The 12,680-nt window shown below is 57.7% G+C and overlaps 2 protein-coding genes across 7 annotated transcripts in view; one reads left to right on the top strand and one right to left on the bottom strand.

Annotated features, from left to right (window-relative positions):
• Positions 1-23: 23 nt before the first annotated feature.
• On the top strand, positions 24-4,966 carry DOC2A (double C2 domain alpha). Its single transcript, XM_006148200.2, has 11 exons — positions 24-101; positions 767-1,039; positions 1,393-1,472; positions 1,668-1,742; positions 1,871-1,980; positions 3,555-3,681; positions 3,764-3,823; positions 3,902-4,065; positions 4,189-4,270; positions 4,354-4,450; positions 4,542-4,966. The coding sequence occupies exons 2-11, from the start codon at positions 775-777 to the stop codon at positions 4,685-4,687; spliced, it is 1,206 nt and encodes a 401-aa protein (XP_006148262.1). The 5' UTR covers positions 24-101; positions 767-774; the 3' UTR covers positions 4,688-4,966.
• Positions 4,967-5,100: 134 nt separating this feature from the next.
• The window catches only part of INO80E (INO80 complex subunit E), a 13,032-nt gene continuing 5,452 nt past the window's right edge, over positions 5,101-12,680 (bottom strand). Inside the window, exons 4-8 of one of the 6 annotated variants that reach the window (XM_014587709.2) lie at positions 11,033-11,111; positions 10,824-10,935; positions 10,326-10,442; positions 6,202-6,294; positions 5,460-5,520 (exon numbers count right to left, since the gene is read on the bottom strand). In XM_014587709.2, the coding sequence (XP_014443195.1) occupies positions 6,223-6,294; positions 10,326-10,442; positions 10,824-10,935; positions 11,033-11,111 (380 nt within the window). In that variant the 3' untranslated portion in view covers positions 5,460-5,520; positions 6,202-6,222. Of the gene's footprint in view, positions 5,668-6,201; positions 6,877-10,325; positions 10,443-10,823; positions 10,936-11,032; positions 11,112-12,680 lie in introns of those variants that run through there. The other 5 variants (XM_014587710.2, XM_006148201.3, XM_027771734.1 and 2 more) reach the window with 5 other exon arrangements.

Raw genomic sequence — 12,680 nt, 5'->3', positions numbered from 1 at the left:
CCCCTCCCCGCGGCCCCCCCCGGGACCCCCCCGCCGTCACCGCCCGGCCTGCACCCGCCGTCCCCCCAGTGCCTGGGCACCTGTTGGAGGCACGGACACAGGTGCAGGGGGCTGGGCCAGCTGGGGCGTGAGGGTGAGGGTGCGGGTGAGCGCGGTAGCCTGTGTGCTACGGGGGTGTTTAGCTCTCCTGCGGCTGCATTTCTGGCTCTCCTGGGAGACAAGCTCAGGAGGCATCTGAGGCTGGGGTCTCCACCTTGGGCTGCGGGTGGGAGGCGGGGACTAGGCTCAGCAAGACAGGCAGAAACTGGGGTTGAATAGACAGTGGGAAGTGGGAGTCTGGAGTCTGATGGGTGACACCCTAACCAGACCAGCGCCTGGTGCAGAGAATGGTCAGAGCTTCAGGGAAACAGAGGCGGGGCCCTGTGTGGCTGCCTGTGGGTAGCAGGGCTGAGGGGCAGATAGGAGCCCAGAACAAGAGGAAGGAGCTGGGAAGATGACAAAGGGACAAACTATAGGCGCCCTCAACCTGCCCAGTGCGGGCAGTGGCTGGCAGCCCAGCCTCTGGGGAGCCAGGCTTGGGGTCTGGAGGGCCCGGCCTCCTGCCTGCCTGCCAGCTGGCATGGGCGCCCTCACCCTGGACACCCAGGAAAGGGGCTATTGAGGGCCCCAGGACAAAGGAGGTTGACTCCTGGCCATCGGCCAACAGACAGTAGGTAGGAGGGGTTGGCCCGGGGCTCAGGCTCCCGCGCTCCTCCTCCCCCGCCAGGGTGCTGCATGAGGGGCCGCAGGGGCGACCGCATGACTGTCAACATCCAGGAGCACATGGCCATCAACGTGTGCCCTGGACCCATCCGGCCCATCCGCCAGATCTCTGACTACTTTCCCCGCCGGGGACCTGGACCCGAAGGGGGCGGTGGGGGCTGTGGAGAGGCCCCGGCTCATCTGGCCCCTCTGGCTCTGGCCCCCCCAGTGGCACTCCTTGGGGCCACCACGCCCGAGGATGGAGCTGAGGTGGACAGCTATGACTCAGACGATACCAGTGAGTCTGGGGGCTCCAAGGGCCCGGGGTGCTGACAGGGAGTTCTAGGCTTGTGGGGAAGGGATGGGTCCTGCTGGTTATGCATGGGGGTGCGTGTGGGGGTGGCAGTTCGCGTGGGGATTACAGTTTCGGCAAGGCTCAATATTCAATATTTCTGCTGAGACACTCCACCACCCACACAGCCCCAGTTGCGGCCGAACCAGGGCCCCAGACGCACACACGCGCATGCTACAGCCTCTTCACACACACCTGCAGCCGACAGAGATGCGGCACGCGTCCAGCACCCGTCTGCTGTCTCTAGCACACAACCGACTTGACACACTGACTCATGCCACCTCTCCCATTTCCACCAGCCGCCCTGGGCACCCTGGAGTTCGACCTTCTCTATGACCAGGCCTCCTGCACGCTGCACTGTAGCATCCTCAGGGCCAAGGTGGGTACTCCTTGGCTCCCACCCCGGAATGGAGGGCTGGGTTCCCATCTTTCCTTCAGCTTCCAGGCTGGACTCCTACTCCTTTCCCCCGCCCCACACCTTCCTCCTGGGCTCTCCATTCCTCAAGGGTCCAGCTTTGCAGAGGGAGGTTGAGAGGAACCAGGAGCCCACATCCCTCTCCCCTACCTCCTCCAGGGCCTCAAGCCCATGGATTTCAATGGCCTAGCCGACCCCTATGTCAAGCTGCACCTGCTGCCCGGAGCCTGCAAGGTAATAGCCTCTTCTCTCCCAAAGCCTGACCCAGCTTGTGGGTCTGTCCTAGATGTCCCCAGCACCTGCCTTCAGCCTCTGTGGGTCAGGGGGACACGCATTCAGAAGGCGTTGTCCCCACACCCCAGGCCAATAAGTTAAAAACGAAGACTCAGAGGAACACCCTGAACCCCGTGTGGAACGAGGACCTGACATACAGTGGCATCACGGATGATGACATCACTCACAAGGTGCTCAGGTGAGAGCTCGTCCTCCCTGTCACCGTAGCCCAGGACCTCCTCTTGGGACAGCTGTCCCTGGAGCCTTTGTAGGTTGTTCCTTTACCTTGTCCCACTAAACCTCTTCCTCTGATGCTAAACTAACAGTCGGGCTCCCCATCCGCTTCAGCAGCAGGGAAAATACTTCCCTGGCATTCCTGCCCCCAAAGGATCTCCTATTGTTGCTGGGACACAGGACTGCCTCCTTCTGACTGGTCAGTTTTTTGTTTTTATTGAACTCCATCTGTTATTATTATTCATTTGATTATACAGAGACAGAGAGAAAGGGAGAGAAAGCAAGCCACCAGGTCCAGGATTCGAACCATGGTTGGCCATGTGGGAATCCAACACCCTTAACCACCATACCACCTGCTGGCCCCCCGACTGGTCAGTTTTATAACTCGACCTTTCTTTGTCTGTTGTGTCTCTTCCATCTGCAAAGCACTCTTGGCTTCCCCTCTGCTAGCCTCAATCCACTTACTTGGGGCTCAGTCTAAGCTCTGCCCCTCCTGAAAGCGTCCTCCCGGCTCCTAGACCTGAGTCTTGGCTGAGGTCACAACTATGCATCTGTCTGGTGGTTTTGCTCCTTGCATTTCCCCTACACTTTCTAGGGAGCAAACTCTGCAGGGACAGGGAACTTGCTCCATGATGCCAGGAGATGGGTTGTATGAGGGAGGGCACGATCAGGGCTGTCTGAGAGGTCACCTTGGGGCTGGGTAAGGGAGGAGACTGGAGGGACCAGAAGCAGAAACCAGAAAGGCTGGCTCCAATTTCTGAGGCAAGAAAATGAGGCCTAAGGTTAGTGCCCACTAGTGCTCAGCCCGTCCTCGGACTGAGATCACCTTCAGTTCCCGGGGCCACCCTGATAGCTTCAGGTGTACCCGTGCTCTCCATTTCCAGAGAATCAAGGCTTGGGGAAGTTCTGTGAATTCCAGGAGGGGGCACAGCCAGTAGGTGGCAGGCAGGGATGGATCTGAACAGTCCCATGTGCTGCGGCTGCTCAGTGCAGCAGCTGGTCACGGCAGAAGCAGTGCAGGGGCTGCGGGAGGGGACGAATGGTTGGTCACAGGAGCAGTGCAGGGGCTGCGGGAGGGGACAAATGGCAGTAAAAGCAACCATTTCCGAATGTCTGGGCTCATATGCTTCTGCCAGGCCAGCTCCCGGCTCCCGGCTCCCTGCTCCCTGCATAAAGGACAGGAGGGCCTGAGGGGTAGGGTCCTCGGCTAGATGCCCCAGGAGCCTCGAGGCCCTTCTAGCTCTAACAGCTGCATCTGTGGCCACATCCAATGTGCCCTGATGTGTTCAGCCAGATCGTGCCCCCAGGCGTGAGTGGACGCAGTCAGGGGGGTGGTCGCCAAGATGAGGGCTTCCTGATGGATGGGGGACAGCCTCGGCAGCTGGAAAGGGAGAGGCAGAGAGCAGGGCAAACCCAGTCCACTTTGCAGAGGACATGGACAGTGTCTGAGCAGAGCTGGGACTGGTCTGAGCACCTTCTCCTTTGTGGGAGTGGGGCTCAGGTACCCCAGGGGGCCCTGACCCTGTAGTTCCTCTCCAGGATCTCTGTCTGTGATGAAGACAAGTTGAGCCACAATGAGTTTATTGGGGAGATCCGAGTGCCCCTCCGCCGCCTGAAGCCTTCACAGAAGAAGCACTTTAACATCTGCCTTGAGCGCCAGGTCCCGGTCTGTGTGAGGGCTGCAGGCGGTCAGAGGGAGGGGAACCTGGGGAAGCCAGGTTTCCAGAACCTTCTCTCTGCCCCCTCAGCTGGCTTCACCCTCTTCCATGTCAGCGGCGCTGAGGGGCATCTCCTGTTATCTGAAGGAGGTGAGGCACCCCTCAGGGACTGTACCTGGGTGGGAGGCGGCAGAAGACCCAGGCTGACCCCCGTGTTGTCCCCTGCAGCTCGAACAGGCGGAGCAGGGGCCTGGGCTGCTGGAGGAGCGTGGACGCATCCTGCTGCGCCTCAGCTACAGCTCTCGGCGCCGGGGGCTGCTGGTGGGCATCGTTCGCTGTGCCCACCTGGCCGCCATGGACGTCAACGGCTACTCTGACCCCTACGTCAAGACGTGAGCGCTAGCTCTGAGGTTTTCCCTCTCCTCCCCCAGGGAGCCTGACCCCTGCCACATACTCCCTGGGGGCCCATCCCGTCCCTAACTGTGTGGCCCCGTTCCCTCCACCCTCTTCCCCAGGTACCTGAGACCAGATGTGGATAAGAAATCCAAGCACAAAACCTGTGTGAAGAAGAAGACTCTAAACCCAGAATTTAATGAGGTAAATGGGACAGGGACTAGAAAGCCAGGTGGGCTGAGGGCGGGGTGGGGCTCCACGGAAGTTGTGGCTTGCCTTGTCCCCAGGAGTTCTTCTATGAGATAGAGCTCTCCAGTCTGGCCACCAAGACCCTGGAAGTCACAGTGTGGGACTACGACATTGGCAAATCCAACGACTTCATTGGTGAGGAGGAAGCCTGGCTGGGTGGTACCAGGTGCAGGCAGAGTGGCAGGACACTAGGCCCTGATTCTGCCTGCCTATCCCCGCACCCCAGGTGGCGTGTCCCTGGGGCCAGGGGCCCGCGGAGAGGCCAGGAAGCACTGGAGCGACTGTCTGCAGCAGCCGGACACAGCCCTGGAGCGCTGGCACACCCTGACCAGCGAGCTGCCCCCAGCGGCCGGAGCTTTCCCCTCGGCCTGAGTGGACAGCACCTGCCCAGCACAGGCCCTTGCGGCCAGGTCCAGTACCCAGCCTTCGCACGAGTGTGTTGCACGTTTACACGGGGTGGGATGCCCCTACCCCGCACTACCTGTCTTATTTTTGTGAGAGTCTCCGTGACCGTGGGTCTGTCTTCTCGTGAAGGACTGTGGAGATCTATATTCACATATGCAAACTTCCTCCTGCCTGACTTGCTATTCCACGCAAATATGCAAACTCCCACCTCTGCACACCTGCCGGAGCTGTCAGAGCAGCCCCAGCCCCAGGCCGGCCCCAAGGCCCCTGCCTCCTCTCCTGCCTCTCCAGGCTGCCCCGCCCCCTCCCTCCACAGGGAGGAGGTCGGATTAGGGGAGGTTCTGAGGAGGAGAATGTTTCCAAAAAGGACCAAAAAAAGAAAAAGCGCCACTCCTTTAATACAGAATCTTCATTAAAAAACAAGAACAACAACAACACAAGCCCTGTACAGCTGCCCTCTTAAAGGGGTGGCCACCGCGGGGTCTCTGCCTCCCACAGGTGGCAGATGCTCCCCGGGCCACTCATTTAAATAACTGTCCCCTGTAAGGGCAGGGCCCCTGCCATCTTCCTGGGGGACATTCGTGCATGTTTACGCCTTTTCTGATCGTGGCAGTGGCCGAAGCATGGCAACTGGGCGTCAATAAACCTCTCTGAGTAAGCTGGGGCTCACGTGTGCTGGCGTGGGGTGGGGTGCTGGGCGGGCCTTGGCAGCCGGCAGTGGGCAGTCACTCCGGGATGTCGATCACCAGGTCATCGTCCCCATCCAGGGCATCATCCCCGCTGCCTGCATCGCTGAACATCTGCCGAGGGACGGTGCTCAGGATCGTGTGGGGGGGCATCTTTGGAGGGGGCAGGGGGGTCAGCGCTGCCCCGACCCCGGCCCCAGGACCCCGGCCAGGGAAGGTCAGCGGCCCCCCCACAGGGCAGTCGGGGGGTCCCACCGACATCTGCAGCAGGGGAAGAAACAGGGAGGATTTGTCAGGGAGGCAAGGGCACTGCTGGGAGGCTGGGCACTGCCCCCTTAAGGCAGTCCTGGGGGACAGGGAGGGGCAATGGACACAGCAAGCAGCCAATGGCAGCACTGGGGGCCTGCCCACCCCAGTCTCTTCAGACTCTCAAGCCAGCAAGTGCCTGAGGGTGAGGGGTGGTGATGAAGGCGGATGAGGTCAGGTGGGAGGGTCTTACAGGAAGCTGGGAGGGAAAGGCAGGGCCCTGGCCTCTCCAGGGAAGCACCAGTGCTGCCCCAGGTCAGAGTCAGCGGGAGTGCCTACCTGCCTGCCTCGGGCACCAGGCACCAACGGCCACCACTGGCTTCCTCTCCCTCCTACTGTGGACTCACTGGTTCAGTGGAAGGTACCAGGCGGCCTGAGCCAGGAGCATGGACTGCTTTTTTGCCCCCCAGAAGTTTCTATATCTGGGACAGGCCCCTCCTTGGGATCCCCGCAGCCACTGGCCTAGGCCAGGCCCTCCTCTCAGCTCACCTGTGCTACGGGACCAGCCTCCTAACTGGACTCCCTGCCTTCAGCCTCTCCCAGATCGAGCTCCTCCTCCACACTGCAGCCAGAGTGATCTCTCTAAAACACAGACCTGGGCATGTCATTCCTCCCCGCCAGGGCCCTGGGGCAGGCACTGCGGTGTGCCTGATGACAGGCTGTCCCTCCACCTGGAGTGTCCTATTTGTCACAAGTCCTGCTTTGTCCTCTGAGGCTAGGAAGTGGCATTCTGCCCAACCCTCCAGCCCCACCCCTGCCAACGCTTCACAAATTCTCCCACAGAGGGCTCTCTGCTCTCAGCCACAGCCCTTGGGCTTTGCCTAGACACACAAATTGACCCCTCTTCTGTGTGTGGGGATGTCTATTAATGACCTCCCACCTTCAGGGCCACCCCAGGAGGAGGGAGGGAGCAGAGACCATCTGCTAGAGGAGGAAAGGAGATTGTAGGCCCACAGGTCCCCACTCTGGGGCAGTATCCAGTGTGGTCCTGGAGTGGGGTTGGTAGGGCAGGAAACACCCCATCTGTTCTTCACAGGGGCCCTCCTGATTGCTTAAACACACTTGCCTCTGCTTCTCAAGAAGCCCCTAGTCTCCCTCTGGTCCTGGGATAGATGAGGGGAGGGCAGAGTGGGTCAGGCCTCGGAGTCCAGGAGCCTGCCAGGACTGATGAGACAAGTGGCTCAGTTCTGAACAAGCAGCCTTGGCCCCAGTAGCAGGCCGCATGTGGGCACGCAGGAGCAGACACGCTTGCCTGACTGAGGACAGCGGCCTGAGGACTGTCCTCCTCTGGCTGCCACCTTGATCCCCATCCTACTCCCCAGAGGTCTCAGCAAGACCAAGAGCAGCACAGTTTACCTGTGGCTTACTAGAGACCAGACGCTGGGTTGAGTGTTCCAACCCCTAATAGCCCCACTGAACAGAGAAGGGGGCTGAGGCTCAGCGTGGCACAGGCCCAAGGTCACAGGGCTAGCGCAGAAGTCTGGGAGGCAAACCCGAGAAAGTCAGACTGAGGCCCAGACCCTCCCCTGACCTGCTTCCTCTCACGGCTGCCCCACACCTGCTGCTTCCCACCTCTTCATGCCAAGTCACCCAGCAACTTCGGGGTGATTTTTCTTTCATTCTTTTTTTAAAATTATTTATTTAATTTTGCTTATTCATTAATTTATTTTATTGTGGCCAGAAAGACACAGAGAGGGAGAGAGAGAGCAGGAAAGTGAGAAAGCAAACCACCAGGTCCAGGACTCAAACCATGGTCGCCCATGTGGGAGTGCTCAGCATGAGTTTAAGCTACTGGGTCCAGGTCTCAAACCAGTCGACTACATGGGAGTCCAAAGGCGTAATCATCTGCTGGTCCTCAATGTTGTTATTAACTACTGCTCCTGCTCCAACCCAGATCACGCTCTTGCCACAGCCCTGCCTCTGCGCACTGTCTCCGCCTGACGAGCTCTGGACTCGAATGTTCTCTCTTCTCTGAGCCATTCCCTCATGTAGTGCCTTGGGCCCTTTCCTGGCCAACATTTTCTCTCTTTCATGTACAGAACTTAGCTCCCCTGACATCACTCTACATCAGAACACAGCGCCAGCCCAAAAGCCTCAAACTGCCCATGCCCAGGCTGGGCCACATGGCCACCCATCTGCTCCAGGCTCTGCTGACCTTCGCTTTCTCCACCAACCTGCCCTACAGACCAGACACCAACCCTGCAAAGCAAAGGAACAGCCAGTGTATCACCCCAAATGTCCAGGCCTGAGAGATTAAGTCACACAGAGAATACACGGCAGGGTTGGGGCATGAATTCCAGAAAAGGCACTCCCCCCTGCCCCCACCCCCACCCCACCCCCAGTTTTTGCCATAGAGTATGTGCACTCGCCAGAGACAGAGAAAAAGGCAAAGTGAGAAATCATGCCCAGGGAGGATGGCCAGCCACAATCCTGTCTCCTCCATTCACATGCATGTACATGTGTGTGCCTGGCATGATTTTCAAGCTGTGGGTCCAGGACTTGAATCATATAGCTGGCCATGGGGGATTCTAGCAGCTTAACCTCCACGGCACCTGCTGGACCCAGAGAACCTGTACTTTTAATTGCCACAAACATGGCTTCCCATTATTATTTTTTTTAAGACAGTCTTGTTTTGTGGTGATGCTCCAGCCTCTACCTTGCAGCTGAGACGACAGGTGTGTACCACCACATCTGGCTCTTCGGGACAGAGCCTCACTTACTATGTTGCCCAGGCTGGCCTTGAGCACACTGTGCTCCTGCCTCAAGGCTCCTGAGTTCATGTAGTTACAAGCACCTGCCTTCACACTTTGCCCTTAGGTTGGATCAGGAACAGAACGTGGGCCTCCCCTGTGGCCTCCCACACGGTTCCAGCCTGCAGAAGACAGTGGGTTCCCTCGTGGTTTTAGCCATCAAGCATGGTTGTGGCCACCCATTTTGCTCCCGGTCCAGAGCCTCAGGAGCTATCCAGTCTAGTCGCCACTCCAGATGGATTCTGAGGGCCCTGGGCCTGTTTCCTCAGTTGGCTCCTCCTCATCTCTCCTGCGGCTCAGCGCTCAGCCCTCCCCTCTTCTCCACACCCTCACCCAGACAGGCGCATCCACCCCCATGATGACAACTTCCAGACACGCATCCAGCGGTCCAGCTGCTGCTTCCAGATAGTGTCTACACATGTCTAAGAGCAAATTAATCTTCCCTCCAAAGCCTGCTTTCCCACAGGCTCCCATCTCAAAAACGCAACTCACTTTTTCAGATGCTCAGGCTAAAATCCCTGGGGCCACCCTGATTCCCACACCTAGTCCTGCAACCCACACACGGTCTCTTACAGGAAGTCCTGCACTGCATTCTCTGAAATGGACTGCTGGGAGGTCTACTTTTTACCCTCTTCACAGCCTCTGGCTTTACTGCAGTGGCCTCCCCCGCCTATCCTACCCCACACCCTTCCACCTGACTAGATTTTCCCACAGCAGTGTCTGCAATTTTGCTGCAATGTAAATTAGATCAGATGCCCCACTGCTCAACTTTCTCCAACGGCCCGTTTCATTTACAGTACTAGCACTAGATGCAGAATCAAGAAGATCCAGAGGGTCACAAAGACCCGCTCAAGCTCACATGGCTTTTAACTGGGGCAGCCTTGATTTGATCCTGGATCCCATGATTCTGCCCTTCCTCTGGGGCTGCCACAGAACACTCACCACCATGACGACGGGCCTCTTTCCAATACCTCTAAGGCCCACACCTCACCCCTCAGCTACGGAGGTCTCTAACAGGCTCTCTGCCCACGCTCCCTCTTGCTTTCCTCCCTCCACACTAGACTTCCTCGGACCCTTGAGGAAGCCAAGCACACTCGTCCTCGGGCCCGCCCTTTGTACTAGGTGCTCCCCCTGAGATGCCTGCCCGGTGGGCCACATGGCTTGCCCTCAATTCTCTCGAGTCTGGTCAAACAGCCCAGACCACCCCACCTCAAATATCAGCCCTCCCCACTCTGATGCTCCCTGATCCCTTTAGCTGTCTTGGTTCTTCGCCACTGGCATGTATCCTCTCCACAAACACGTATCTGTTTGTTTCCTGCCTATCTGGCTAGAAGGCAGTCTCCTGAGGGCAGGGGTTTCTGCCTCTGATTCTGCACCTAGAACAGTGCCTGGCCCAAAGCAGGTGCTCCACAAACACGTGATTTAGATCTAGCTTAGTTAGTCTCTTTAGGGATGCAGACTCTAGAAGACCCAGAGGGCCAGAAACCTGAGGGAGCTCCGTGGCTTTAACTGGGGCAGCCTTGAGTAGGTTCTAGATTCCATAATTCCGCCCCTCTGGGCTGCTACAGAACACTCATGTCCATGAAGACGTGCCTCGCCCCAGGCACGCCGCAGCAGGTAAGGACAGGACCCCAGGCACCCTCACTCTGAGTCCCCCAGGCTGGTTCTGCCCCTGATTTGTCTACACAGTCACTCTGGGAACCAGGACTTCTCTGACCCACCCCTTAGTGCCTGGTCCTGGGCAGAACTCCTGGCAGTTCCCACCCAATGTTTGAAGTTCTTAGGCCCCTAGCCTGTCTTGAGCCTCCCTCGATGGCTGTCCTCCTGCTGTGGGCCCCTCCCTAACGTCCCCAAATAGGGTACCTTGAGTTTCCGGGGCAGGCGGGGCCGTTTCTCCCGCTTGGGCCTCAGGGGGCTGGGCTCGGGCAGCTGCAGGGCCAGGTAGTCAGAAGGGAATGGGGGGTAAGGGGGGGAAGCCAGCTGCAGGTGGGAGTAGGGGTGGAGATGGGAAATGGAGTGGATCAGGTGAGAGGTGAAGGGAGGAAATGTGAACAGGAGAAAGAATGGAAAAACAAAAAGATGGTGATGAGTGTGGCTCCCAGGGCTCCTGAGAACAGAAGGGAGGGGATAGCAGCAGGACTTGGTCCTGGGGTCTGCTTTCCTCAGTCATGTCTGTCCCCGATTCCTACACCAGAGAGAGATGGGCAGCCCGACTCACACCCTCCAAGGGACACTTGCTGGCCACACCCAGACAGAGGTCCCAGAGGGGCTGGCCTCCCTGAGGCCTAGTCCCTTTGTCCACACGATGCCCACCTTATTCCCAGGCATCTTCACCACTTCCCACCCTTGTCCCCAACTCACCGAGCTCAGGTATGGGGAGGGGGCCCCGGAGGCCTGAAGGGGAAACCCTGTTGAAGGAGGCAGGGAGAGGCTGGAGGGGGAGGGGGCACCCCCCAGCGGAGGGCTTCTCTTCCTGGAGAAAGGACAGGGGAGGGGGGTCAGAGGCAACTAGAAGGTCCAGGTTCCCTCCCTTGCCACCACCAGAGACAAGAATGCTGGCTTCTGCTCACCTCTTGGGGGCTGGTGTGTCCGACAACTTTGGCGTCCCCTCTGTCTCGCTGTTATCTGAAGATGCGGTGGCATCTGAGTCTGTGAGAGGGAGGACTGGTCAGTGGGAGTTGGCGGGGGTTCCCCCACTGTGGAAGAGTCTACCTCAGAAGGTATATATTTGACATGACAGATGGGCTCTGGGGAATCCAACTTCCCAACTGCTGCATGTGCACGTGCCATTCCCAGGAGGCCACTGCTCTCCCAGCTTCCCTGACTCTTCCTGTTCTGGCTCCGCCATGTTACACTGCCAAGCATGTGCTAGGCACCAGGCCCCTTTCTGCTCACCACCTCTCCCGGTCTCCCAAACTGTCCAGGAAGGAAGGCTCAAGGCATCCCATGTGCTTACCAGATGAGGTCACTGAGGCTCAGAAAGTAAGACGTGGGGATGGGGTTTGAACTCGTCTGTGATTCCTTGGTCATTTTATGCTACTCGCTCCTTATCTGCCTCCAAGCTGCCTTCAGCTCCTGCCTCTGCCCCCTCACTGGATCCAGGGTCCTGTTCATCTGCCCCTCAACTCTCTCCTACTTACATCCACTGCTCCTCACTCTACCTGCCATCGGGTCAGGCCACCAGGTCAAAACACCCACTCTAGCCCAGCACCCCGCACTATCTGCTCTGATCTCGGAATGACCGTTCCCTTCCTGATGACGCCCCCACTGCCCACATGCATTCTCAGTGCTTCTCAGTCTGGCCTCAATCCACCTATCTGATCTCTCAACAAAATACGTTCTTCATGCCATGACAACCCACTTCCACTTCCTCCAAAAAGAACTGTACTTCCTCGTTTGGTGCCTTGGCTAGGAGCACCTGGTCACTTCATGAACAACTGCTGTACATGGCATATGCTCTTCTCACTGACTCTGCTCAGAAAGAATCTCTAAGAACCACAGGCTGGCAAGGTGGCATGGTGGCTGGGGTGCTGGACTCACATATGAATGACCAACTGTGATTTCAGTCCTGAACCCATTGACTTGCTGTCTCTTTTCCTATCTCTCTCTATATCTCTCTGGTCAAGTTAAAAAGAATAATAATAATAATTAATTAAAAAAATAATTCTTAAAAAAAAAATCTCTAAGAACCAAACTAAAGGCCACCCCCCCTTTGAGAAGTCTTCCAGAATCCCTCAGGTCCAGCTGCCTACTGGCTCTCCCTGAGCACTCTAGTCTCGCTTGTCATGCTCTTCTCACACTGGAAGTGTCACACGTGGGAGTCTTCCTGGGCAGACAGTGGGCTCTTCCAGGATACCGCTTACATTTTTGGCTCCTGATTTTTTTTTCTTTTTCTGGGAGAGGTTTTTGCTATAGGGTGCATGCGCTCTCCAGAAAGACAGAGACAGAGAGACAGAAAGTGAGAAATCATTCCCCAGGAGGGGATGGCCACACCGCAATCCCTTCTCCTCCGTTCTCCTCTCAGGATCTTGGACATGCATGCACCCAATGTGAGTTTAAGCCACCGGGTCCGGGACTCGAACTGTGGCCGATTACATGGGAGTCCAGCAACATAGCCATCATGCCAATTGCTGGTCCCGGCTCCTCAGATTTAAGCCACTCTGACCATGCTGGGTTCTCTCATGCATCCCATCCTTTTTTTTTTTTTTTTTTTTTTGA

Source organism: Tupaia chinensis, unplaced genomic scaffold, assembly GCF_000334495.1.
Source record: "Tupaia chinensis unplaced genomic scaffold, TupChi_1.0 Scaffold000231_1, whole genome shotgun sequence".
Classification (NCBI taxonomy): Eukaryota; Metazoa; Chordata; class Mammalia; order Scandentia; family Tupaiidae; genus Tupaia; species Tupaia belangeri.
This window is presented reverse-complemented; position numbering and strand designations above follow the sequence as displayed.